Source organism: Lepus europaeus, chromosome 4, assembly GCF_033115175.1.
Source record: "Lepus europaeus isolate LE1 chromosome 4, mLepTim1.pri, whole genome shotgun sequence".
NCBI lineage: Eukaryota > Metazoa > Chordata > Mammalia > Lagomorpha > Leporidae > Lepus > Lepus europaeus.
The window spans coordinates 103,925,987-103,953,069 of NC_084830.1; the positions used below are offsets into that span (position 1 = coordinate 103,925,987).

Genomic DNA, 27,083 nt, shown 5'->3' on the forward strand with positions numbered 1-27,083 from the left:
CTGCTGTTCTGTGCTTGGGGCAGCAGCCTGTCGGGTTCCCCCCACCCAACAATAAACCTTTTCCCAAACTCTGGTGTTTGGTGTGTTTGTGGTGGCCTTTCACACTTCCCAAATGGCCACAACAGCCGAAGCCAGGACCCAGAAACTCCATCCAGCTCTCCCCACTGTGTGACACGAGCCAGTTATTTAAGCCATAGTCTGCTGCTTTCCCAGGCACATTAGCAGGACCTGAAGCAGAGCAGTCAGGAGTCTAACCGGTGTTTTTAGTGTGGGATGCCAGCACTGCAGGCAGTGGCTTAACCTGCTGCCCCACAACAGCCAACCCCTACCTCACTCATGAGTGTTTATCTCCCAAGGTCAGGGAACCGATGCACAGAAAGGTCAGCCTGGTAGTTTGGTTGTGCAACCTTCCCCCCATCTACCTACGACCTTAACCACTCTGCTTCATGGAGAACTTCACTGTGGGTGGGAAATTAACCACTGCCAGCAACTCCTTTTGCCTTTAAGCCCTGAGGTATACCCCCTCTCCTCATTCCCCTTCCTGTTGGGTAACTTGTGGTCTTTTTTAAAAAATCCATAACCTGGGATGGCCATTTGGTCTACCAGCAGAGTGCCTGGCTGGTTCAGTTCCTCAGAGGTAGCACATGATAGCCCAATTACTTGAATCCCTGCCACCTACGTGGGAGGCCTGGAATGAGTTCCTACCTCCTGGCCTCAGGCCAGCCTGGCCATTGAACCACTGCAGGCATTAAGGGACTCTGTTTCTCTGACTCTCAACAAACAAAAAACCCTACCAGCCAATAGTTTTTAGCAAAAAGAAAAAAGTATTTATTTGAAAGGCAGAATTACAGATGTCTTCTATCTGCTGGTCACTCCCCGAATGGTCACAATGGCCAGGCCAGAGCCAGACCAAAGCCAGGAACCTGGAACTCCATCTGTCTCTCACATAGGTACAGAGACCCAAGAACTTGGGCCATCTTCTGCTGCTTTCCCATTGAGTCCCAGCTGCTCCACTTCTGACCCAGCTCCCTGCTATCGTGCCTGGAAAAGCAGCAGAGGGTGGCCCAAGTGCTTGGGCCCCTGCACTCCCGTAGCAGACCATGAAAAGCTCCTGGCTCCTGGCTTCGGTCTGGCCTAGCCCTGACTGTTGTGGCCATTTGGGGAGTGAACCAGTGGGTGTAAGACTTCTCTCTGCCTCTGCTTCTCCTTCTGTGTTACTCTGCCTTTCAAATAAATCAATCTTTTAAAAAATAGTAAATTTTAAAAATGTGGAGGCCTGGATGGCAACATGAGCTCAGATGATACCCTCCTGGCAAGTCAGTAGCCCTCAAACCTTGCTACCCAGCAGGGTAGTGAGCCATGCTCCTCGCACCCCTGAGCTGGAACAGCCCCCCCACACACACACCCCCACACCAGCTGGGCACCTCTGCCCCGCCAGTTCCTTCTATCTAAATCCTTCCTCTGCTTCAGTCCTTGATGAAACCAAGCCGTGGAGCGCCTCATCCCCACCAGCACAGGGCCTCAACCCACGCACCCTGCTGCCCAGGCCCCTTACAATCCTGCCCACCCGTTGGGAGAGGGAGGGCATTGCCCACGGGAACTGGCACAGGGAAGTGGTGTGGAGTTGAGCCCAGGTCTGGGCCAACTCACGGCCCCTGCTGCAGGAAGGCATGGAGGGGACAGAAGGAGGAGGCTCACAGGTGGGGGTTCACCCTGGAGCGTGAGCACCAAGTGCTTTGTGCCCTGAAGAACAGATGTTCTCTGAAATGCCCTGCACCATCCGCCTGTGGACACTAACTTCACACAGGACAAGAAGTCAATGTTTTTAATTGGGAAACCAATGTAACAAACCTAGACTTATGGAAAATGAAACCAGTAACTAAGACTCTGCAGGCCCCATCCCCAGCAAGCACCGTGGCCCCTGCCTGGCCTGACCCCAGTTCCTCAAGCCCCAGGAAGGACTAGCATCTGCAGAGGCCAGGGTCGACGTCAGGGCCACCTTCCCTCTGCCCCCGCAATGGCTCAGCAGGCTGGGTCTGAGGGAAGAGAAGCAAGGCTCCTGGGAAGTAGGGAAACCACAGCCACACCCCACCCCGCTCAAAACCCCAAGTTAGCAAAGGAAGACAGACTTGCCCACCCCTCCCCTTCCCCATAACAGCAGCCTCACTCCCTGATCAGTAACACTGTGATTCTGAGGTGCCAGTGGGGCTCCGAGGGGCTTCACCAGCCCCTGGTGATTACTGCAAAAGGCCCTGAGGCCTGGGAGAGGGGCAGGCCCTTGCCCCACCACCTGCTCAGTATTAGCCAGTCAAGCTGCTGCCCTCAGCTTGCGCCTGGGAGTGCCTGCAGCCCCTCTCCCCTCCAGGTTCTACAGCTGGGAACCAGTCCTCCTGCCAGACAGAAACCAGTTCCAGGAGGTCCTTTCTCCCAGCCTGGGAGGATGGCCTGTGAGGCCTGAGACGCCTACACCAGCTTCTTGGCTTCAAAGAAGCTCTTGAGGTGCCGCATCTGCCAGACGCCGACGGCCACGAGGATGAGGGTCTGCAGAATGGACCACCACAGCACCCGCTGGTTGGTGCTCTCGCTGGTCTGCCGGAAGCGCTCCTCTCGCCACTGCAGAGGGAGAATGGGAGGTAAGTCTGAGTTGGCTGCCTGTGAGGCTGCCCCAGGAGCAGCCGGCTCTGCCTAGGTTACGGCTAAGTGCCTGCCAGGATCACTGCTGGGAACTGTCTTCACCCGCAGCAGCCAGACGGCCTCACACAGCCACTCACGTCCCCCAAGTCTGCGTCCTTGTGTCAGGCACAGTCCTCACCCGGCCTGGCGCCTGGAGGAAGGATGTGGCCTTGCGCTAAGCCCTCTCACGAGCCTCCCAAACTGCTGCTTGAGGACTGTGGATGCAGCTTGCAAACTGGTGGCCTGGAGGCTGTGTCTGGACTTCCTGTGTGGTCTAGCTCCTGCATGTTTCGCCAACGTTTCAAACCCAGGAAAGCATCACATAAAATAACCTGAGTCTGGGATTCTTCTTGAAACCACAGAAGATCTGAAAACCCGGGGCAGTGGCTGTTCCTGCTCAGAGGCCGCTGTCCTGCCTGTCCTACGGTGAGCGATGCATTCATGGCCTCTGTCTGGTGCTTGGTCACCCGTGAATGAGACCCCCGGTCTAGCAGTACCTGGAGCCACGGACACAACCACCCCTGTCCTGCCACTCTGTGTCCAGCTGCGATCCGGGGCAATGACAGCCTCTGAAGCCTGTGCCCCTTCACAGAGGAGATGGGGACCCCCTGCCCCACCTTACGCCACAGGGCCAGCCCTCACACTCACCCGCTGGTAGTTCTGCTCTTTCTGGATCTGCTCCACCTGCTCCACCAGCTGCCGCACGCGCAGCTGCAGCTCGCTCAGCTTGTCCTTGGCGGCGATTTCCGCGTAGTCGTTGGCATGTTCACCCACCTGGATGTCCAGGTGGACCCTCTGGGGACAGACAAGGGAGACGAGGGGGATCAGGCAGCCCTATGCCATTTTCCTGCCAGAGACTGACAATCGAGACTTCCTGCCTTTGTCCATTAAGCCAAAAGGCTGAGGCCTCCATCAGACCCAGCATCCGGGACTCTGGGCACACAGGAACGGCAAGCCTGGGCTGCTCCTGTGGCTGCCACTCAGCCACTGTGCCCTAGATGTCTGCTGGAAACCAGTGCACTTAGGAGACACAGAATGTGACATACAGCAGGCACCTCTTCTCCATGGGCTTGCTGCTACACTTTCAGGTACTGAGGTCAATTGTCCTCTTCATTGGGTGACAATGCTCCTTGTGACACATCAAGCCACAGCCTGAGGCCGTCACAACACCCATTCACGGCACTTCACTGTGTCATCTCATATCACCGCAAGAAGCACCTGGTGATATGAGATATGGTACCAGATATTTTCAGAGCAAGACCACATTTGCCTTTTTAGTATTAACTATTGTTAACCTCTTACTGTACCTAATTATACATCAGATGGTATTGTCGGTGTGTGTATATAGGGAAGAACGTAACGATGCACAGGAGGAACGTTCTGTGCTGTCCTCAGTGCCAGGCATCCACTTGGAATGCACAGAGACACTCCTAAGTCTCAGCGACAGAAAGAAACCAGAAATGCAATTCCAAAATAGGCAAAGGAAGACCGCCACATGGCCAGGAAGCCCCTGCGAAGCTGCACACCACCGCTAATCAGTAGGGAAATGCAAATCAGAACTCTAGCGAGAGACCACCTCACGCCCACTAACAGGGAGATGGACTAACGGGGAGACCCCTACAGTGCCACCAGTCCCCCCAACCCAGGACAGGGCACAGGGGCTGAACCGGGAGTGCCAGAGGGGCCCGCTTACCAGCATGCCTCCGGCAAAGAGGGAGAACTTGGTGGAGTTGGAGTGCAGGCAGATCTGGTGCTCGCCAGGGGTGTGGGAGGTGAAGGTGAACCTGCCTTCAGAGCCATACTGCCGGGCCAGGATGACCTGCAAGAAGCAAGAGGCTTGAGCGCGCACCAAGGCCCTAGCGACCACGAAAGCTGACACGGGGCACGCCCCTCCAGCACCGAATGACTGGCAGCTGCTCAGAGCAGAGCTCGTCTGAGAACCTCTGGGACTGACATCGGGCTGGCCAGGGGCTGCTCTCGGGAAGCGCCTTCTTGTATTCCGATCCTTTCAACTCTTTCCGTGCGGCATTTTATTAAATGAAAAGTGGTGGGAAGTGGCAGCTGGGGGGTTCTGGTTTCCACCACGGCCACGAATCCGCCCGCCGCACCTGCCCAGGGATGTGGCTTGGCGGCGCGGCGCGCAGGGCGAAGCTCAGGGCAGCAGCCCGGAAACTCCGATCTTCCCCACGACACCAGCTGTCTGCCACACGAGCACAGACACAGAGAGGAAGTCCCAGCGCCTGCGTGGCGCGAAGCTCACCTTGTCCTCCGGGTCCTTCACCTCCACGAACATGCCCAGCCCGGGGGTGGCCGGCTGGTACTCCTCCCGCTGCTTGTCATACAGCTGCGTCCGGTAGTTTCCTGTAGGGAAGCGGGGCACGCACAGCTCAGAGCGGCGCCGCGAGGCTAGCGGAACTCACTGTCCCACACATCGCTCCCCACCCCGGTCTCTTCCCAAACTCTGCCCTACACATCCCGCACCTATGACCATGGTCTCGTCCGGAATCTCCTCAATAAAACACTTCTTTTCCGTCTCTCCGATGTGGAAGTAGAGCGTGCTACCGGGGGCCGCAAACCACAACAGCAGCAGAAGGGTTCGTATCACCCAGCTTAGCCTGGTTCCGGGTCGGGGTCCGACAACCCGCACGCTCCATTCCGCAGCCATCTTGCCCCACCTGCCCGCGCAGGCGCAGCAGGCCCAGCCACGTAGCCCGGCCGGCGCCGCCGCAGTGTCTGCCGGGACCGCGAGTTCCTCCAGGCAGACTACAAGTCCCGAGATGCCCCGCGGTCTGGCGCGGCGATACCTGATTGGGGCACGGCTTCTGCTCGGGACGCAATTGGGGCCCCAGAGTCATTCTTTTCCTTCATCCTCTTGTCAGCCAGGCAGACTGGCGACTGGTGACGGTTACTGGCCTTTTATAAGTGATGAACCGGAGGTTTTGAGGTCACTGAGCAGGATTCAAATCCAGGATCTCTGACTTTCTTTAGCACCGCAGCTGCCGCTGTCGATTTTGCACGGATTTATTATCCCCGACATTCAAAAATAATTTTTTAGAAAGCAAAGGTCTGCCTCCATCATTGTGTTTGTCCCCAAACTCCATCAAGTCCTAGATCTCTCCATCGTCCCGAGCAGTCCACCCACACCCCGATCGCCATCACAGGCGTGGGCACGGGCCCGCCGCCGCCATTCCTGGACCAGGCGGGTGGTTCCGGGTCTGACCAGGGAGGGTATTGGTGGGGACCCTGGGACAGTAGGAACACAGAGGTCCTGAAAGAACCTTCCTCCGCGAGAAACGGCTTGCCAGGGATTGTACAGCAAGGGTCCAAGGCGTGGCCAGGGCCGGCGCTGTGGCTAGCAGGTAAAGCTGATGTAGGCAGGCAGATAGGATAACATGGATTAGATCTGGGAGCTGGAAGACCACGCCTTCAGCACGCCCCTGTGTGATCTCAGGCCCCTACCTTACCCACCTGCCAATCAGGCTATGTAACCACACGCCTTGGGAAGCAGATAAAGGCTTGGAGCTTGGTGGGCTCCTCCCTCGGTGGGTCCCTCCCTTGTTCCCCGTGCCTTTGGCCGCGTGGGCTTCTGGCTGGTGGCTCCCTGCTTTCCTGCCTGGGAGCACCCCGCCTGCTCTCTGCTTGGTATGGACCCGACTTAGCTTCTAGGCCTCTCTTTCTCCCCTAAATAAAGCCCTCACTCTCCTTGCATTTCTCTCACTGAATAAAATCCTTTAAAACTTACCATGTTGTCTCGTCTATTTGAGCCAGTATTCAGAATTCTTCTCTGACTATGTGGCAAGAGCCCACAGACATACGAAGAAGAAAGAAGGAAGCCAAATGACCCTGTTTGCAGATGACCTGATTCTGTACCCTGAGAAAAAGACTCTACGAGGATATTATTGGAGATGATAGATGAATTCAGAATTGCAGGATACAAAATCAGCACACAATGATCAGTAGCATTTTTATACATCAATAGTGATTTCACTAGGAAAGAAATTATAGGAATAATCCAATTCACTTTAGCTGCAAAAGGACAATTCACCTTGGAATAAATTTAACTAAGGGTGTAAAAACCTCTGCAATGAAAATTACAAAACACTGATGATTAAAGAAACTGAAGAATGCACAGAAAAATGGAAGGACCCCGCCATGTTCGCAAATCGGAAGACTTCATATTATTCAATGTCCATGTGCCCAAAGCAGTTTGCAGATTCTGTGCAATCTCCATCCAAATACCAACAGCATTCGCTACAGAACAAGAGAAAAACAACCCTAGAATTCATATGGAAGCACTAAAGGCCCTGACTAGCCAAAGCAGTCCTGAACAGAAAAACAAAGCTGGAAGCATCACAGAACCAGGTTTCAAACATACTACATAGCTATTGCATGATGCTAGCATAAAGGCAGACAGACCAACCAATGGAACAGGATAGCGACCCCAGACAGGAATCCACCTATCTACAGCCAACTGATCTCTGACAAAGGTACCAAAAATGCAAACTGGGGCCAGCGCCGTGGCTTAACAGGCTAATCCTCCGCCTTGCAGCGCCGGCACACCGGGTTCTAGTCCCGGTCGGGGCACTGATCCTGTCCCGGTTGCCCCTCTTCCAGGCCAGCTCTCTGCTGTGGCCAGGGAGTGCAGTGGAGGATGGCCCAAGTGATTGGGCCCTGCACCCCATGGGAGACCAGGAGAAGCACCTGGCTCCTGCCATCGGATCAGCGAGATGCACCGGCCGCGGCAGCCATTGGAGGGTTAACCAACAGCAAAAAGGAAGACCTTTCTCTGTCTCTCTCTCACTGTCCACTCTGCCTGTCAAAAAAAAAAAAAAATGCAAACTGGAGAAAGGACAGTTTCTTCAGTAAATGGTGCTGGGAAAACTTGATATTCATGTGCAGAAAATTGAACTTGACCCTTATCTCTCACTAATCAAACATCTACTCAAGGGACTGGCGCTGTGGTGCAGCGGGTTAACGCCCTGGCCTGAAGCTCCCGCACCTCATATGGGCGATGGTTCTAGTCTTGGCTGCTCCTCTTCCGATCCATCTCTCTGCTATGGCCTGGGAAAGCAGTGGAAGATGGCCCAAGTCCTTGGGCCCCTGCACCCACGTGGGAGACCCGGAAGAAGCTTCTGGCTCCTGGCTATGATTGGCGCAGTTCCAGACATTATGGCCAATTGGGGAGTAAACCATCAGATTGAGGACCTTTCTCTCTCTCTCTCTCTCTCTCTCTCTCTCTGCCTCTCCTCACCCTGTGTAACTCTTTCAAATAAATAAATAAATCTTTTAAAAAAAAATCTACTCAAGGAGCCAACACCGTGGCGTAGTGGGCTAGGCCTCTGCCTGCAGTGCCAGAATCCTATATGGCTGCCGGTTCGAATCCTGGCTGCTCCTCTTGTGATTCAGCCTTCTGCTATGGCCTGGGAGGGCGGTGGAGGATGGCCCAAGTCCTTGGGTCCCTGCACCCATGTGGAATATCCAGAAGAAGCTCCTAGTTCCTGACACTGGATTGGCTCAGTTCTGGCAGTTGTGGCCATCTGTGGAGTGAACCAACGGATGGAAGACCTCTTTCTCTCTCTGCCTCTCTCTCTCTCTCTCTCTTTCTCCCTCCCTCCCTCTCCCTCTCCCTCTCCCCTCTCTCTCTGCCTCTGTCTCTTTCTGTAACTCTACCTCTTTAAAACCTTTTAAAAAAATCAATTCAAAATGGATCAAGACATGAAACTACTAGAAGAAAACAGGGGGAACACTCCAAACACCTGCATAAGCAATGATTTTTTGGGGGTAAGAACCCCAAAGCACAGGCAATAAAAGCAAAAGCAGCCTGAGCCACACCTCCCACATGGCTCATCTGGTTTGGCTAGGCCCCTCAAGCAAGAGCTGTGTCCAGGCCAGTGCTGGCAGCTCAGTTACCAGCAGCTGTTGGCTCTCCGGTTGCTGTACCCCGGTAGCCAGGCCTGACTGCCCCAAATGGCGCAGCTCTGGGTGCTCTGCCATTGGGCACGCACTGGGTGGGGCCGTCAGTGGGGGCTTCTGTGGAGGAAGTCGTGCTGTACCCTGTAGGCCTGACATCACATGGCGGGGTGAGGGGTGGCAGCAGGTGCAGTGTGCCCTCACTCCTGGGAGAGAAAACAGTTTTGGGGGTGTGCCAAGTATCAGGGCGACTTTAAGCTTTGTGAGGGCTTTAATGCGGAGCTGAGACAGCACACACTTGCAAATACATCAGTGTAAGCAAGAAGTTCCGGGGCAGGCAGCTGATGTAGTAGTGAAGACAGATGCCAGTTGGGACCAATCAGAATGCTTGGGTTCATGCCCAGCTCTGAACCCTGACTCCAGCTCCTGCTAATGACACTCCAGGAGGCAGCAGGGGATGGCTGAAGCAGGCAGGTCCCTGTCACCCCCATGGGAGACCTGGATTGAGCTCTTTGCTCCTGGTTTCAGCCCCAGCCAGAAGGCCCTGGAGGGCTTTCGAGAAGTGAACAAGTGGATAAGAGCTCTTTCTCTCTGGTCTGCCTCCCTCTCTCAAACAAATAAAAATAAATAAATAGATTTTTTTTTTGACAGACAGAGTGGACAGTGAGAGAGAGACAGAGAGAAAGGTCTTCCCTTTGCCGTTGGTTCACCCTCCAATGGCCGCCACGGTAGCGCACTGCGGCCGGCGCACCGCGTTGATCTGATGGCAGGAGCCAGGTGCTTCTCCTGGTCTCCCATGGGGTGCAGGGCCCAAGGACTTGGGCCATCCTCCACTGCCTTCCCGGGCCACAGCAGAGAGCTGGCCTGGAAGAGGGGCAACCAGGACAGGATCGGTGCCCCGACCGGGACTAGAACCCGGTGTGCCGGTGCCGCAAGGCAGAGGATTAGCCTAGTGAGCCACGGCGCCGGCCAATAAATAGATTTCTTAACAAACATAAAGGACTTGATTTCTCACATATGGGAAATTTTAGTGCCGGGAAAAAAATGTTTCACAAAGAAGTTCAAAATGAAGAAATGGAAAATTGAATTTCATGACCAAGTTACTTTATCCTAAAAATGTAATTGATAGGCCGGCGCCGCGGCTCACTAGGCTAATCCTCCGCCTTGCGGCGCCGGCACACCGGGTTCTAGTCCCGGTCGGGGCACCGATCCTGTCCCGGTTGCCCCTCTTCCAGGCCAGCTCTCTGCTGTGGCCAGGGAGTGCGGTGGAGGATGGCCCAAGTGTTTGGGCCCTGCACCCCATGGGAGACCAGGAGAAGCACCTGGCTCCTGCCATCGGATCAGCGCGGTGCGCCGGCCGCAGCGCACTACCGCGGCGGCCATTGGAGGGTGAACCAACGGCAAAAGGAAGACCTTTCTCTCTGTCTCTCTCTCACTGTCCACTCTGCCTGTCAAAAAAAAAAAAAAAAAAAAAAAAGAAAGAAAAAAAATGTAATTGATAATGGAAGTATAAAATGTCAAAGCATCAATTAAACCTCAATTTGTAAATTACCTCCTTGCTTCAGAATCACAGAGGATGAGGGTGTTCTTACTGAGACGGCACATGACTGCGGACTGGGAAAATGAGTGTGTGGCCTCCCTAAATCCATTGTTGTGATGTTAGCATTTGAAGTGGTTTTCTGGGACAGGTGTTGTGGGGTAGCGGGTTAAGCTGCTGCCTTTGATGCCAGCATCACATACAGGCACAGGTTTGAGACCTAGTTGCTCCACTTCTGATTCAGCTCCAGGGTCATGTGCCTGGGAAAGCAGTAGAAGATGGCTCAAGTCTTTGGGCCCCTGCACCCATGCGGGAGACCCGGAAGAAGCTCCTGGCTCTTGGCTCCGGACAGGTCCAGCTCTGTCGTTGCAGCCATTTGGGGAGTAAACCAATGGATGGAAGATCTCTCTATCTCTCTCTCTCTGTCTCTACCTTTCTCTGTAACTCTGCCTTTCACATAAATAAATATATCTTTAAATTTAAAAAAAGAAAGAAAAATGCAGTGGTTTTCTTCCTCCCAAAAAAGGGTCCTACCACTTTTTGACGTTGTTACATTGGAGACCAAATTCCAAGGAGCCTCGGAGGGAACAAATCCACTTCAGTGACACCCGGACCCTGAGCTGGTCCTCTCAGAAACCTTGCCCCCTGTCCGTAGCCAGAGGGATTTTTCCACGGAGAGCTTCTGACCTCAGGAACGGCCTCCCCTCGGACCAGACGGTGGATGCTCGTCCCTCCTGTCCTCAACCTCGGATCTGAAAAGCAGGAAAAGAACCAAGAAGGGCTGAGGCTCAGCATGGGCAGGTGGGCTCCCAGGCTCAGTGCTCCGCCCACATCCACGACGTAACAACACGGTGTCTTTTTTTTTTTTTTAAAGATTTACTTCACCGGGACTTTTTTTTTTTTTTTTTAAAGATTACTTGCTATTGCTTATTATTATTTGAAAGGGAAAGCAATAGAGAGAGGGAGGGAGGATGGGGAAGAGAGCGAGAGAGAGCGCTTCCACCCTCTGGTTCACTCCCCAAATGACTGCAAAGCCCGGGACTGTGCCGTGCAGAAACCAAAGCCAGAACTCCATCTGTGTCTCCTGCATGGGTGGTAGGGGCTCAAGTACTTGGGTCATCTTCTTCCCAGGCACATTAGCAGGGAGTTGGACAGGGCCTGAGCAGTCGGGACTCAAACCGCTACTCCGATATAGGATGCCTGCCTCGAGAGAGGCAGTTTAACCAGCTGCGCCACAACGCCAGCCCCTACTGTGACTTTTTGAGCTCAGAGATGAGACGGACAAGAAGAACTATTCTCAACCACTATTAGTGAGCACTGTGCTGGGGCGCCCAAGCCCGCCCTCCAGGGCAATGACGGACTAGGAGTGGTCATGGAATTCAGGAAAGCTGATTTCCTCGTGGTTATGGCTCGTTACAGCCAACGACACAGATTAGAATCAGGAAAAAGATGAACAGGGCAGAAGTCGGGGATTGGGCCTTTTGCTGGGCTGTACAGCAGTGTTTTTCTCTCTTGGAAATGAGGTGTGACAACATGCGTGGAGTACTGCCAGCCCAGGGGGCTTTCGTGACCTTGGTGCCCCAGGGTTTTCTGAGGGGAGGGGGGTTGCCCAGGCATGGAGTGTCCATGTAACTGACCCTCCAGAGGTCAAAACAGATACAGCATGGCGTGCCCTCTACCATAAACCCCAGGTTAGCGTAAACTCTATCGCATGGTACGGGACATACAAATAAGCTCTAACTAGGCAGGATGTCCCAGGGGCTTAGAGGTGGTCTCCCCGGAGCCAGGTAAGAGCTACTTCCTGTGAAACATGCGGCGTTGGAACCCACATGTTAAGTTAACCCCTACTGCACAGAAACTTAAGCTACAGTGAAGTCAGTTCTAGGGCGACTAACGCTCTTTTATTCAACAGAAGCATCAAGCTCACTTATCTGTTTCCACTAGTGCCCAACAATCTTACCTTGCTCTTCTCCTGGGCCACCCTAGGGGTTGGATCCTCCCCAAGTGCAAGAGTAGACGGCGCTGCCTCCCTCCTTGGTCCTCCTCCACCTCTGCCTCTGCTGCACCCCAACCTGCCGCGGCTCACTAGGCTAATCCTCCGCCTGCAGCGCCGCCACCCCAGGTTCTAGTCCTGGTTGGGGCGCCGGATTCTGTCCCAGTTGCTCCTCTTCCAGTCCAGCTCTCTACTGTGGCCCAGGAAGGCAGTGGAGGATGGTCCAGGTCCTTGGGCCCTGCACCCGCACGAGAGACCGGGAGGAAGTACCTGGCTCCTGGCTTCAGATCGGCGCACCGGGTGCAACACGCCGGCCGTATTGGCCACTTGGGGGGGTGAACCAACAGAAAAAGGAAGACCTTTCCCTCTGTCTGTCTGTCTCTCTCTCTCTGTCTGTCTTTGTCTGTGGGGGCAGCGCTGTGACATAGCGGGTAAAGCCGCAGCCCGTGACACCAGCATCCCATATGGATGCCACTGCTTACAGTACCAGCATAGTGCTGGTTACAGTCCTGGCTGCTCTGCTTCTGATCCAGCTCCCTGCTAATGTGCTAGGAAGTAGCACATGGTGGCCCAAGTGTTTGGGTCCCTGCTACTCACATAAGAGACCCAGGTGGAGTTCCTGGCACAGCCCTAGCTGTCGTGGTCATTTGGGTAGTGAGCCAGTGGATGGAAGATCTGTCTCTCTGTCTTTGTCTCTCCTTTCCTCCCTCTCTCTATCACTCTGCCTATCAAATAAATCTTAAAACAAATCGGGCCAGCACCATGGCTCACTAGGCTAATCCTCCGCCTGCAGCACCAGCACCCCGGGTTCTAGTCCCAGTTGCTCCTCTTCCAGTCCAGCTCTCTGCTGTGGCCCGGGAGTGCAGTGGAGGATGGCCCAAGTGCTTGGGGCCTGCACTCACATGAGAGACCAGGAGGAAGCACCTGGCTCCTGGCTTCGTCGGATCGGCGCAGCACACCAACCGCAGCAGCCATTGGGGGATGAACCAACGGAAAAAGGAAGACCTTTCTCTCTGTCTCTCTCTCTCACTGTCTAACTCTGCCTGTCAAAAACAACAACAAACCAAGTTAATGGGGTCGAAGTTGTGGTACCTACTGGTAAAGCTGCCAACTTTGATGTCGGCATCACATATGGGCGTTGGTTTATGTCCTGGCTGCTCCACTTTTGATGCAGCTCCTTGCTAATGGCCTGGAAAAAAATCAGCTGAGGATGGTCCAGGTGCTAGGGCCTCTGCCACCAATGTGAGAGACCCGGAGAAGGCTCCTGGCTCCTTGGTTTCCTCGGGGCTGCTGAAGCTATCTGGGGAGTGAACCAGTGGATAGATCTCTCTCTCTCTTTCTCTCTTTCTCTCTTTCTCTTTCTCTTTCTGTCTTTCTCTCTCTAACTCTGACTTTCAAATAAATAAATCTTTAAAAAAAGTTAATGGAGAGGCCAGTGCTGTGGTGTAGCAGGTTAAAGCCCCAGCCTGCAGTGCCAGCATCCCATATGGGCGCTGGTTCGAATCCTGGCTGCTCCTATTTCAATCTAGCTCTCTGCTATGACCTGGGAAAGCAGTAGAAGATGGCCGAAATCCTCGGGCCCCTGCACCCACGTGGCAGACCCTGAGGAAGCTCCTGGCTTCTGGCTTCAGCTCAGCTCTAGCCATTGGGATCATTTGGGAATGAACCAGCAGAATGGAAGACCTCGCTCGCTCTCTCTCTGGCTCTACCTCTCTCTGTAACTCTTTCAAATATATAAAATAATTCTTTGGGGAAAAAAAGTTAATGGAGATTCCTGTTTCCATACAAATTTCCAGGGAATATATTTCTCAACTTAAAATGACATTGCTAGAACATTCTTTGCACTTCAATGCAAGTGTAATGGAAATTTCCACATTTCTAAATCATCTAGTTGTGCAGTAAAGGAGTTTTCACTTAACCTTTAATTGGAAGTGATTAATCTGCAATATAATCAAAGGCTAAAAGGCAAATACAAAGAGAAAAAATCCAACAGAATTTTAATGTACATCACCATAAAAGCTTTCCAAGTAATGAAGATATGGAATTAAAATCATAGACGGCTATCAGTACTTGGCAGCACAGTGTGAAAAGACATTTTCAAAGATGGTGTACATAAAATCTCTGTACAGGTCAGCATTACCTGACAAACATCTGCAGTCAGTTTTGATGCTAGGAGACACTCCACCAAAGGAATTCCTTTCTTCCTTTCTTCTCATTAGCAGATCTTTATTACTAAAAAAAATTGTCAATTATCATTATATTTTGAATTTGAAACTTAAAATTTGTTGAATTAGTTTTCTGTCTCATTGTATAAGTGCTTAGATGTTATCCTCAAGCTTACCTCTTGGCCAAAATGTCTAGAATATTCACCACCTGACCCTCTTCTGGAAGATTCTGATGACCCCTGGCTCACTCAAAGACTATGGTCACTGTTTTACTTGGAGTCCACCTGTCCATGTGTAGGGTGGACACTCCCAAGAGGAGGCAGCAGCCACAGGAGGTGAACTCTAGCTCCCTGCAGCCAAGGGGCTGACTTGGGCCCCCCTTCTCTCTCCTGTGGTGACCCAGCCCACCAGCGTCCACACAACCTCTTGAGAGGCAGCGCTCTGAGCAAGGTGGACTCCAGGAAAGGTTGCTGAGTCCTCCAAGCAGCCCTACAAGGCAAATCAACCAACAGCACAGCAGGGCCAGCATCCTGCCAGGATGGGATGGAGGAGGATGGGGACCAGCACCCATCTTGAGTCAGGGCTGTGTGTGCCAGGGCGCAGCAAGATTCTGGCAGTCACTGTGGGGCAAGCCCAACGATCTTACCTTGCTCTTCTCCTGGGCCACCCTAGGGGTTGGATCTTCCCCAAGTGCAAGAGTAGACGGCGCTGCCTCCCCCCTTGGTCCTCCTCCACCTCTGCCTCTGCTGCACCCCAACCTGGCTCACAAACCCCCAGTGGAGATGAGAACAATGAGTTGTCCTTAAGAGAACCAGCTGTGTGGACTCCGGCTGGAGGGGAGCATATGAATTACATTTTCTTATTTTCTGTATTAGTTTTAAGAATATATACATGGGCCAGCGCCACAGCTCACTAGGCTAATCCTCCGCCTGCGGCGCCAGCACCCCGGATTCTAGTCCTGGTTGGGGTGCCGGATTCTGTCCCAGTTGCTCCTCTTCCAGTCCAGCTCTCCGCTGTAGCCCAGGAGGGCAGTGGATGGCCCAAGTGCTTGGGCCCCTGCATGGGAGACCAGGAGGAAGTGCCTGGCTCTTGGCTTTGGATCAATGCAGTGTGCCAGCCGTAGCAGACATTTGGGGGGTGAACCAATGGGAGGAAGACCTTTCTCTCTGTCTCTCTCTCTAACTCTGCCTGTCAAAAAAATAAAAATAAAAAAATAAAAATAATATATACATGAATGCTTATTTGTTCATGAATCTTTTAATTTAAAAAAAATTTTTATTTGACAGGTAAAGTTAGACAGTGAAAGAGAGAGAGACAGAGAGAAAGGTCTTCCTTCCATTTGTTCACTTCCCAAATGGCTGCCACGGCCGGCGTTTCATTTCACTGATTGAAGCCAGGAGCCAGGTACTTCCTCCTGGTCTCCCATGTGGGTGCAGGGCCCAAGCACTTGGGCCATCCTCCACTGCCCTCCCGGGCCACAGCAGAGCTGGACTGGAAGAGGAGCAGCTGGGACTAAAACCCGGCGCCCATATGGGATGCTGGCGCTGCAGGCAGAGGATTAACCAAGTGAGCCATGGCTCCGGCCCCTAAAATTTTTTTAAAATAAAAATGTTTGGCCAGCGCCGTGGCTCAACAGGCTAATCCTCCACCTTGCAGCACAGGCACACCGGGTTCTAGTCCAGGTTGGGGCGCCGGATTCTGTCCCGGTTGCCCCTCTTCCAGGCCTGCTCTCTGCTGTGGCCAGGGAGTGCAGTGGAGGATGGCCCAAGTGATTGGGCCCTGCACCCCATGGGAGACCAGGAGAAGCACCTGGCTCCTGCCATCGGATCAGCACAGTGCGCCAACCACGGCGGCCATTGGAGGGTGAACCAACGGCAAAAGGAAGACCTTTCTCTCTGTCTCTCTCTCTCTCACTGTCCACTCTGCCTGTCCAAAAAATAAAAAAATAAATGTTTAATTTGTTTGAAAGACTTAGAGACAGATAAACAGAGACTAGCTCATTCAGCATGATGCTGCCCACAGCAGCCAGGGCTGGGCCAGGCTGAAGCCAGCAGCCAGGAACTCCACCCAGGTTTCCTACATGGGTGGCACGGATCCTAATGCTTGAGCCATCACCTGCTGTTTCCCAGAGTGTGCTGTAAGTATCAGGAAACTGGATTCAGGAGTGAAGTCAGTGACACCAACCCATGTTCTTTGATTCCCTTGGAATGGAAATTGGCAAGATGCCAATGTGCAACCAGGCAAGGCTTATTTGGGGTTTATGTTTGAGTGCAAGGGAGGTAGCACCATGGGAAGAAGTTCCACCGATTGGCTCGGTGAACAGGGCAGGGGTGTTATCAGGTGGGGAGCCATAGCAGTGCCCCTCTGGCACACAGCACTTAGGTCTGCACTGAGCCTGGTGATTTGGTTTGTCTCCCTCAGCATATGGCACCTCCATCTGCACCCAGCTCTGTGCTGTGCAGACTCTTGTTTTTCTTGTACATGACACTCTCAAATGGCGGGGTTGCTCATTACCCCCTACTGCAGGAAGGTCACATATAAGTTATGTGGGGCTACTTGGGCGAGTGTGCAGACAACAGGTGTGTGGGGGGATCTTTAGGGGGTAGGGTGTGGTCCCTCTTTGCTCCTGACTGGTTTGGATCTGGGTGGAGGGATTGATGTATGTCGGGTCTGGAGGGGCTGGATTTTATGAGTCTTGCTTCTACACTGTGTCATCAAGACCTTGACCCAGGCAGTACTATATGAGATGCAAGCATTCCAAACAGTGTCCAAACCTCTATACCAACACCTGCCCTGCTTCCTGTGTTCTTTTTCTTTAACGTTTTATCTATTGAAAAGCAGAGAGTGGGGCCGGCACCATGGCTCACTTGGCTAATCCTCTGCCTGCAGCGCCAGCATCCCATATAGGCGCCGGGTTCTAGTCCTGGTTGCTCCTCTTCCAGTCCAGCTCTCTGCTGTGGCCTGAGAGGGCAGCGGAGGATGGCCCAAGTGCTTGGGCCCCTGCACCCGCATGGGAGACCAGGAGGAAGCACCTGGCTTCTGGCTTTGGATCAGCGTAGCTCCGGCTGTAGTAGCCATTTGGGGGGTGAACCAACGGAAGGAAGACCTTTGTCTCTCTCTCTCTCACTGTCTAACTCTACCTGTCAAATTTAAAAAAAAAAAAAAAGCAGAGAGACAGACGGAGGTATCTCTCATATTCTGGTTCGCTCTCCAACTGCTTGCAACAGTCAGGGCTGGAACAGGCCAAAGCCAGGAGTCAGGAACTCAAAGTGGGTCTTCCAGGAAGTGTCATGGACCCAAGTACTTGAGTCATCACCTGCTGTCTTCCAGAATGCACATTAGCAGAGAGCTGAAAGTGGAAGCAGAGCTGGGACTTGAACCCAGGTATCCCATCGATGTGCCAAATGTCCTCCCGTATTCCTGATGCTCCAGTATCCCTGACAGTGAGGGGTTGCCCCTTCCCAGGATGAGCTAATGCCTGGACAGCCAGCAAGGAATGCCATCAAAAGTTCATACCAGGGGCCGGCTCTGTGGTGTAGTGGGTAAAGCTGCTGCCTGTAGTACCAGCATCCCATATGGGTGCCGGTTCGAGTCCCAGCTGCTCCACTCTGATCCAGCTCTCTGCTATGGCCTGGGAAAGCAGTAGAAGATGGCCCAAGCCCTTGGGCCCCTGCACCCACGTGGGAGACCCGGAGGAAGCTCCTGGCTCCTGGCTTCAGATCACCACAGCTCCGGCCATTGCAGCCGGAGTGAACTAGTGGGTGGAAGACCTCTCTCTCTGCCTCTCCTTCTTTCTCTGTGTAACTCTGACCTTCAAGTAAAATAAATAAATCTTAAAAAAAAAAAAAAAGCTCATACCAACAGCATCTCTGTCATTGAAGGTTAATCAACCCAGAGCCAGGTGCCAGGCCACTTAGAGCAGCCCCTGCACTCCAGAACCCACTGGAATTTTCCCGACTAGCCAATCGTAAGCCTGCTTCACCTGCTTTGTCTATTCCTTCCTGCAAAAACCACAATAAAGACTTCTGTCCACGTTTTCCCTTTGTGTGTCTTCTGCTTCCTGACTGGCCCTGGCTTCCCACTGTGGTCTTTCCAGGTTCCTTCCTGTTGGAACTGTGAGTAACAGACTGTTTTTTTTTTTTTTTTGACAGGCAGAGTTAGACAGTGAGAGAGACAGAGAGAAAGGTCTTTCTTTTTCCATTGGTTCACCCCCCAAGTGGCCACTACGGCCGGCGCTGTGACGATCCAAGGCCAGGAGCCAGGTGCTTCCTCCTGGTCTCTCATGCGGGTGCAGGGCCCATGGACCTGGGCCATCCTCCACTGCCTTCCTGGGCCACAGCAGAGAGCTGGACTGGAAGAGGGGCAACTGGAACAGAATCCGGCGCCCCAACCAGGACTAGAACCCCGGGTGCCGGCGCCGCAGCGGGAGGATTAGCCTAGTGAGCCGCAGCGCTGGCCAAGACTGTCTTTTAAATGGTAGTTGTCTCCAGGCCTGTTGGCCTTGCCATGCCATAATAATAACAAAGCCTACTGTTTTAAAGTGAGAGAGAGGAGGGAGGCAAGATGTGGTGTGGGAGGAGAGGGCAGGGAGGGAGAAGGTGGGAAGGAAGAGAGGGAAGTGAGTGGGGGGGGGGGTGTGTGTGTGTGTGTCACTCTGCATTAGCCAACCTTGCCTTTCCCTCTACTTCAGCCCCCAACTATGTCCCTACCCCTCCATTTCCCTTGGGTTTTATCCTACCATAGATAATCAATGAACTTTGGTGGTTTTTAAAAAAGAATGATGTAAGGGCTGGCACTGTGGTGTAGCAGGTAAAGCCACTGCCTGTGTCACCAGCATCCCAAATGGGCGCTGATTCGAGTCCCAGCTGCTCTACTTCTGATCCAGCTCCCTGCTAATGGCCTGAGAAAAGCAGCACAGATGGTCCAAGTGTTTGGGCCACTGCATCCATGTGGGAGACCTGGAAGAAGCTCCTGGCTCCTGGCTTCAGGCCTGCTCAGCTCCAGCAGTTGCAGCCATTTGGGAAGTAAACCAGCAGAAGATCTCTCTCTCTCTCTCTCTCTCTGCCTCTAAAATAAATATTTTTTAAAATAAATAATTAAAAAGATTGATTTATTTATTTGAAATGCAGAGTGAGAGTGAGCACGAGAATGAGAGAGAGATCTTCTGCCCACTGGTTCACTCTCCAAATGGCCAGGAATCAGGAACTCCATCCAGATCTCCCAAGTGGGTGGCAGGGGCCCAAATACTTGCGCCATCCTCCACTGCTTTTCTAGGAACATCAGCAGGAAGCTGGATCAGAAGTGGAGCAGCTGGGACTCAAACTGACACTCTATTGAGGGATGCTGTCATCCCAAGAAACTTAACCCACTGTGCCACAATAACAGAACCAACAAATAAACTTTGAACTTGAAGAATGAGCCTCCCAGGTTAGTGAAAGATTGGAGAGGAAGTCTCACTTTGAGGGCAGGAGGGATTATTATTTAGGAACCATCTTATCCCCAAGCGAACTTCTCAAACCTGAGAAGAGGGAAGATGATTTGTCCTGGAGGGAGCTGAGTCCAGAGAGGTATCCAGCTACCTTGGCCAAGTCTGTACATTTCTTTACCCTCCCATGGGAGACTTTGGGAAGACAGTAGAGATCTTTGAGGAAATGGCAGACATTTCACTGTGGGAAAATATAGTGGCATCTTGGCTGACATAGAGCTGAGGCTTGGGGGGCTGCTATGTGGTACTTGGCCACGTTACCTCTCAGAAGTTGTCTAAGTGTTGTAATCAATGGCATCCTGACTCTTAAGGACCAGGGTGTTGCCAAGCCACTCCCCTGTATTTGCCTACCTATGGGAACTCTGAGTTCCAGGGGGAGAACAGGTAAGTTTTCCATTAGGATTCAGCCAGGCACAGACCTGTGGGAGCCCTAAGGAGGAACAAAGGAGAGAGACAGTAGGGTTCTGAGTGTTCTGTGGCAGAGTTCAGGGTAAAGTGCTCTCATATGAAATCCCTTTGAAGAGAGGGCTCAAGATACTTCAAAAAATTGATGGAAATGGAATTAAAAGTAGTATTTTGGTGCATAAATTTTGAAATACATGCAATTTTTTCATGAAACACATTTTTCATGAATTTTTTAACACTCCTCCTGTGCATGGATTTCAAATTATTTTTGCACCAAAATAAACTTATCTTTTAATTCCATTTTCCACACTTGAAAAATATTTTATTTATTTGAGAGGCAAACACACACATGGGGTTGGAGGGAGCTCCTATGCATTGGTTTCCTCCTCAGATGCCTGTAATAGCCAGGGTTAGGGGCAAGACTCAGGACTCAATCCAGGTCTCCCACGTGGATAGCAGGAACCCAATTACTTGAGCCATCTCCATTGTCTTCCAGGGTTTGCATCAGCAGGAAGCAGGAGCCAGGAGCCAGACTGGGATCAAAACAAACCCAGCTACTCCAACATGGGATACAGATATCTTACTCACAAGGATAAACACCTACTCCTCCATCGCAAACTTTTTGAAGTCCCCTCATAAAAGATACTTTTCACAGACTGGGAAGGAAGGTGAGTGCAGAGGCCTGTGATCCACAGGAGGGAATAGTGGTGTGGTGTGGAGGTCACCAGCAACTGACAGAATCCATATAACACTAGAGCAAATCTACACATGGAGCTCTGATTTTATACCCAGAATATTCTAGTCCCTATGCATCCCTGCCTCCATGAAGATTATTGGGAATAATGGAGGAGGGAGGGTATCAGACTTACAGTATGGAGACTTGGGTTTTCCCTGCCAGTATGACTGTGACTTTTCTTCTTCTCTCTCTCCTCTCTCACTTCTCTTTCTTCCTCCATCTTCTCTTTTCCCCCCTCTCCTCCCTATTTCCTCTACACTCTTTCTGCTTTCTTTCTATCATCTCTTTTCCCTTTCTATAACCCAAGACTTATTGTACATTCATGCTGTTCCTGGTTCTGTGCTAGGCTCTGAGGAGCACAGAACTGAACAAGTAGCTGAACAAGAAGCTATGTCATTCTCTCTCCCAGCTATAAGTGTTGGGGGACTTGCTTGTGAATGGCCAATTAGAATCCAACATGGTCAACACTGTGATATAGGGGCTTGCACAGCCTTGAGGACTCAAGGGGAAGAAATACCTACAACAGGGCTGCTAGACTTGGGTCTTGGAAGGATAGATATGAATTAGATGGGTGGATAATGGGACAGGAATAAGGGTTGAGAACAAACCCCCTCCCTGGAAAGGGCACAGCCTTTAGTGGAGGACTGCCAGGGTACTGGGGGAATTGCAAATGGGGCAGTTCTTCAGTGTCCCATTTGGATATCACAACAGGCAACTAGAATCCATGGTCTAACCAGCCAGCATGGCATGAGAATGCTGGCAGGTGTGAAGAACTCAGGAGGGTAGACTTACAGCTCTTATATTCCCAGCCCTGCCACTGCTAAGAAACTGGTGGTTCTATTATCAGAGTTTTTTCCACTTGGAAAATCCCACCACCATTCCTACTGACTGGATTATTGGCTCTGAAATACTGCTGTGAGCTCATTGGTGTGCTATCTTCTCAAGTGCATGTCACTGAAGGTCCTAAGAATTTTCAACTTTTGTCCCTTAGGGAATATTTGTGGATAGTCCCTAAAGTGTTTGTTAAGGTCTTGCATCAAGGTAAGTATTGAAATTGAGAGTAACTGCTACGGAAATTTTTACAGAAATTTGACACTGATAATACACAATAATACATTTATTGTGTTTTTACAAAGAGGTTGATTCATGAGGGATTTATATATTAAATGACAAAAATCTCACACACAGTCTTTACTGCGATTGGTAGTAGCAACCATGATTCAGGACCACGGACAGCACCCCTCTAGCCCAAGCCCTTGCCTCATCACCGGACTCTGCTCCCACCTCTAGCCAGTGGCCCTTGGTGAACTCAGCTCTCAAGTGCAATAGATGATTTTCACACCTTGTCCTAAATGACCTTTCTAAAGAGTCTGACATTTGTTAACATCTGCATCTGTCATTTTTGCTTAAAAATCATTTCCAATAAAGGAATGAAAAAAAGTTCCCTCTCCCCTGGAACAGGAGGACAATTCTTGATGACTGGAACATATTATTCATCCTGAAATATTGTATTGCATGGGACATTTACTTTTGAGTGGGTTCATGGGGTGCAGGAGACAAACCCTATATTTTGTGTCCAATATGTGTCATAAGGCCTAACCCAGACTTTGTGTGAGCAGATGTTTGCCACTTATCAGGTGGATGACCAAGTTATTACAGAACTTCCTTTTTTTCAAGATTTATTTATTTATTTGAAAGCAGAGTTACAGAGAGAGACAGGAGAGACAGAGAGGGAGAGATCTTCTATCTGCTGGTTCACTCCCCAAATGCTGCAATGATCCGGTCCGGGCCTAAGCCAGGAGCCAGGAGCTTCTTCCAGGTCTCCCACATGACTGCAGGGACCCAAGGACTTTGGCCATCCTCTGCTACCCTCCCAGGCACATTAGCAGTGAGCTGGATTGGAAGTGGAGCAGCTGGGATTCAAACTGGTGCCCATAAGGGAGCTGCAGGCCATGGCTTAACCTGCTGCACCAGGTTCAGCGCCAGCCCCTGAACTTCTTTTTGGTACTGTTTTTCAAGGTGTAAAATCAGAATAACATGAAAATTTCAGTGTTACCTCATAACATTATATTTAAGATTAGATCAGTCAATACACTTCAAAGTGCTTAGAACAGAAGAATCAAAAGCATTATTATCATCACCGTCATTATTAAATGTTGCTGATTAAGCTAATGAGCTGCTATGATCACCAGGCTGTAGGTGAGGGAGTGCTTCACTCCCAAGTGGAGAGGGCCACAGCTTTCTACTAGCAGGTTCAAGTCCACAATGGGAGTTGGAGTCTAGATATCCTCTACCCACCATACTGTGAGCTTCACAATGTCCGAGGTTGTCCTCTCCAGCCAGGCCCCACCTTATCACCCAGGCCTCCCTCTCCCACCCCCTCCAGTCACATGCCACCTCTCCTCTTAAAATCAGAAGTATTTTTTTTTTTGACAGGCAGAGTGGACAGTGAGAGAGAGAGACAGAGAGAAAGGTCTTCCTTTTGCCGTTGGTTCACCCTCCAATGGCCGCCGCGGTAGCACGCTGCGGCCGGCGCACCGCGCTGATCAGATGGCAGGAGCCAGGTGCTTCTCCTGGTCTCCCATGGGGTGCAGGACCCAAGCACTTGGGCCATCCTCCACTGCACTCCCTGGCCACAGCAGAGAGCTGGCCTGGAAGAGGGGCAACCGGGACAGGATCGGTGCCCCAACCGGGACTAGAACCCGGTGTGCCGGCGCCGCAAGGCGGAGGATTAGCCTGTTGAGCCACGGCGCCGGCAGAAGTATTTTTTTAATATGGTAAAAGTCACAACACTAACAATCTGAACCTTGTTAGTGCACAGTTCAGTTACATACACCCCACTGTCATGAAATCCTCCTCTTCTCAAACTAAACCTTTGCACCGGTTAAAAAATCTCACATTCCCTCCTCCCTCTGCCCCTGGCCACCCCGTTTCCACTTCCCGTCTCTACTATACGACCTCAGCTCAGTGAAACCCTGCGGACTCTGTCTTCACTTCACTTAGCAGAACACCCTCAAGGCTCATCTACCTTACCACAAGCGTCTACCTTTTCCAGGCTGAGTAATAATCCATGGGATGTACAGATCGCATTTTGTCTACCCATTCAACTGCGGATGGTCCCTGGGCTGTGTCCACCTTTCAGCTGCTAATGGGGTGCACAAGTATCTGCACAGGACCCTGCTTCCAATTCTTTTCTGCACCCCCTTCTCTCTTCCAGCTACCTTCTCGCACCCTGGCAGGGTCACCTACAACCCCTAATGCAGACGGAAGGGCTTGGGATAAAGGGACCTCTGCCCCACCTTGCACATGGCACCCCCTGGCCCCTGCGTGGTTCCTCCACCTTCCCATAACCCCCTTCCCCGGCCTTCTGGCTGCTTCCCGGACCCCCTAAGTCCCCCTGCCTCAGCTGTTCCTGCGCTGCTGCCCTAGGAGACTCGAAGCCTCCTCCAGTGGCTTGGGTCAACCTTTCTCCCTCTTCAGTTCCACTCCCACAAGCCTTCCCCGCAGTCCTCAGGCCTGCACACTCCGTCAGCGCCCGGCTCCTGGAAACGGTCAGGTGATGAACTTCGTCCCATGCCCACCTGGTCGGCAGGTTGCAGAGAACAAGCCTTCTCGGCTCTCTGAGGCTGCGCGGGTCACCTAGGAGAGGCAGAGAAGAACCCAGAGAGGGCGCGCGGGGGCCTCCTGGGAATTGTAGTCCGCGCGCGAGCCCGCAGTCCCAGCAGCCCCCGCGCGGAGGCCCGCAGGACGCGCCCGCGAAAGTGGCGGGGGCCCGCGAGGCTCGAGGCGCCCGGCGCGGGGTGGGCCGGGGGCGGGGATGGGGCTGGGCGGGCAGGCCCAAGTTGGCCCTTCAGGTGCTGCTAGGGCAGCTGCTGGCGCTGACGGGCCGCGGGGGCGCGCTCTACCTCGAGGTCCGCGAGCTGGAGAAGAAGTGCTTCATCCAGGAGACCCCCCCGCCGAGGGCACCGTGGTCCTGGGTACCGCCCCCTCCCCACACCGTGGGGCTGGCGAGCGGCGGGGTGTGGGCACCTCCTCCTCCACCAGAAATGGGTGGCGGTGCTCTGGCCCAAGCGTGGCTTTCCTTGAGGGTTACCGGGGTTAGGGGCGCACCGGAGGCCAGGCGGCTGCAGACCGGGATGGGGGCGCAGGGAGGAGACCGTGGTCGAGCGCCTCACATCAGAGGTCCGCAGCAAAGGCGGGGAGTCTGCCTGCCCCTCCCACCGACCCCCGAGACGCAGCGAGCTCCTGGGCAGGCCCATGGTGATGGAGATGCGAGCCGATGGCCTCGTCCTTAGGGACCTACAAGACCCAGCTGTACGACCCTCCTATGGAAAAGTACCAGCCGTCCCCGCAGTGGATCAAATTGTTCATGTTGGTAAAGGACCCCAAGAACAAGGTGATCCGGCCCCCAAGGTGGCCCCAAGCCTCAATGCTTAACCCTCCATTTCCCATTTCTGGCGGGGGGAGGAGGAGGGTGCCTCCTCCAAGGTGGGGGGGAGATGAAGGAGGGCCGTGCTGGAGAGTGCCATGCCTGTGTATTGGCAGTGCTGCGGTGTCGGTCTTTCCAGTGTGATTTCTCTGGTACGCTCTCTGTGGCCTGGCCTGTGGGAGTCTGGATCTGGGATGTCCCCCCCCCCGTGTTCCTCTCCTGGAAGCAGGTGCCTGCGTAGGGGCTCTGTGTTCACTGGAGGCTGCTCCCTCCAGAACCTCCTGGCTCATCAGTATGGCCCTCAGGGCAGCTTCAACTTCACCTCCCAGGCTCCTGGAGAGCACCAGGTCTGCATGCACCTGGAGTCTGTCCGCTTCTCCCTGTCCAGTGAAGACAAGCTGCTGAGTGTGGCAGGTGGGCCCCACCCACTGTCCCCGGTGGCCAGGCCTTGGGGTGAGATGGGCATGGTGGGCGGTGCTTTTTGCATCGCACTGGGGCTTTGTATGATGTGAGCACATGGAGTACAGCTTTGGAAGAAGGTAAGGGCTTGAAACGGGGTCACGCTGACTTAAAACAATCCTTGCTTGGCTTCCTGCGGTCCCCAGGATGGAGACCAGCTAGCCCTGTGAAATTCAGAACCCATCAGCATCTAGATGCGACTAGGTTCTCCATGAACCCCAACACAGAGCTTGCAGGAGCTGCCTGTCTCAAACACTGAGTGGTCGGACTTGTAATCGCCTGTCGTCCCTTCTGTCTTCTGACAGTGGGACTCCATGCACGCGGACTCCTGTCCTGATGTTCTGGCTCCCAGAGCAGGGCCAGTCCCCGAGTCAGTGAGTGGTGGATCCAGAGTGGGGTATGGGAGCTGGTTCTGGACCACGTGTGGGGCCGAGCGCCCTGACCCCGCACCTCCCTCCGCTCCCCTGTCCCCAGGCCATTCACTTGGACATGCAGTTGGGTGAACACACCGACGATGACGTGGAGTTTGCCACCAAGGACAAGCTGAGCCAGCTGCATCTGCGTGTGCGGCAGCTGGTGGAACAGGTGGCACAGATACAGAAGGAGCAGGAGTACCAGCGGGTGAGGGCCGAGCAGGATCGGCTGTGGCAGGAAACGTGTGACCTCCTAGACGGCAGCTCCGGCTCTTCCACTCAGGGTCAGTTCAGTTCCAGCTGGGCACCTTCTCTGTTCTTCCTTCCGCAGTGGCGAGAGGAGCGCTTCCTGCAGACCAGCGAGAGCACCAACCAGCAGCTGCTGTGGTGGTCCATTCTGCAGACCCTCATCCTCGTGGCCGTCGGCGTCTGGCAGATGCGGCACCTCAAGAGCTTCTTTGAAGCCAAGAAGCTGGTGTAGGTGGGGCCCACAGACCTGGCCACCACTCGCTCCCCTGCTGATGCTGCCGCGGGAGAAGTGGCCTGGCTGGGTCTAGCTCCTTGTCCCAGCCAGCACCGGGGAGAGGATGGCTTTCCAGCCAGCAACACAGAGGTGGGGGGAGCTGTGACTCTGTGGCACAGAGCAAGAGGTGGAATGAAGGCGTGCCCAGCCCCTGTGTTAAGCAGGGTGGAAGAACTGCCCCACGATGGAGAAATAAGTGTGAATATAAATTTTATCTGGCAGACTTCCTGGAGTAAACTTTTATTGCCTCCTGCCGTACAGTATATTCTGCTATTGTGTAGACAGTAACGTTTGCAGGGGGCATATCCCAAAGTGAATGTGGTGAAGGGAACTTGAACCCCAGAAGCCTGGGCAA

The 27,083-nt window shown here is 53.0% G+C and overlaps 2 protein-coding genes across 2 annotated transcripts; one reads left to right on the top strand and one right to left on the bottom strand.

Moving 5' to 3' along the window:
* Window positions 1–1,810: 1,810 nt before the first annotated feature.
* TMED9 (transmembrane p24 trafficking protein 9) lies at window positions 1,811–5,378 on the bottom strand. The gene is made up of 5 exons (XM_062188607.1): window positions 5,155–5,378; window positions 4,934–5,034; window positions 4,367–4,492; window positions 3,322–3,468; window positions 1,811–2,613 (listed from the first exon to the last, which is right to left on the bottom strand). The coding sequence occupies exons 1-5, from the start codon at window positions 5,336–5,338 to the stop codon at window positions 2,464–2,466; spliced, it is 708 nt and encodes a 235-aa protein (XP_062044591.1). The 5' UTR covers window positions 5,339–5,378; the 3' UTR covers window positions 1,811–2,463.
* Window positions 5,379–25,183: 19,805 nt separating this feature from the next.
* LOC133758746 (transmembrane emp24 domain-containing protein 9-like) lies at window positions 25,184–26,686 on the top strand. Its single transcript, XM_062189905.1, has 4 exons — window positions 25,184–25,300; window positions 25,609–25,740; window positions 26,267–26,413; window positions 26,537–26,686. Exons 1-4 carry the CDS (start codon window positions 25,184–25,186, stop codon window positions 26,684–26,686), a joined length of 546 nt encoding a protein of 181 aa, XP_062045889.1.
* Window positions 26,687–27,083: the final 397 nt, after the last annotated feature.

What these genes read in the sequence shown, in the direction of transcription:
- TMED9 (XM_062188607.1), bottom strand. Translation starts at nt 5,338, where the DNA reads ATGGCTGCGGAATGGAGCGTGCGGGTTGTCGGACCCCGACCCGGAACC. An exon ending in GGACGAGACCATGGTCATAG is followed by an intron (nt 5,035 to 5,154) that starts GTGCGGGATGTG and finishes GCTTCCCTACAG; the next exon opens with GAAACTACCGGACGCAGCTG. An exon ending in TCTTTGCCGGAGGCATGCTG is followed by an intron (nt 3,469 to 4,366) that starts GTAAGCGGGCCC and finishes GTCTGTCCCCAG; the next exon opens with AGGGTCCACCTGGACATCCA.
- LOC133758746 (XM_062189905.1), top strand. Translation starts at nt 25,184, where the DNA reads ATGGCCTCGTCCTTAGGGACCTACAAGACCCAGCTGTACGACCCTCCT. An exon ending in TAAAGGACCCCAAGAACAAG is followed by an intron (nt 25,301 to 25,608) that starts GTGATCCGGCCC and finishes TGCTCCCTCCAG; the next exon opens with AACCTCCTGGCTCATCAGTA. An exon ending in GTGAAGACAAGCTGCTGAGT is followed by an intron (nt 25,741 to 26,266) that starts GTGGCAGGTGGG and finishes CCCTGTCCCCAG; the next exon opens with GCCATTCACTTGGACATGCA.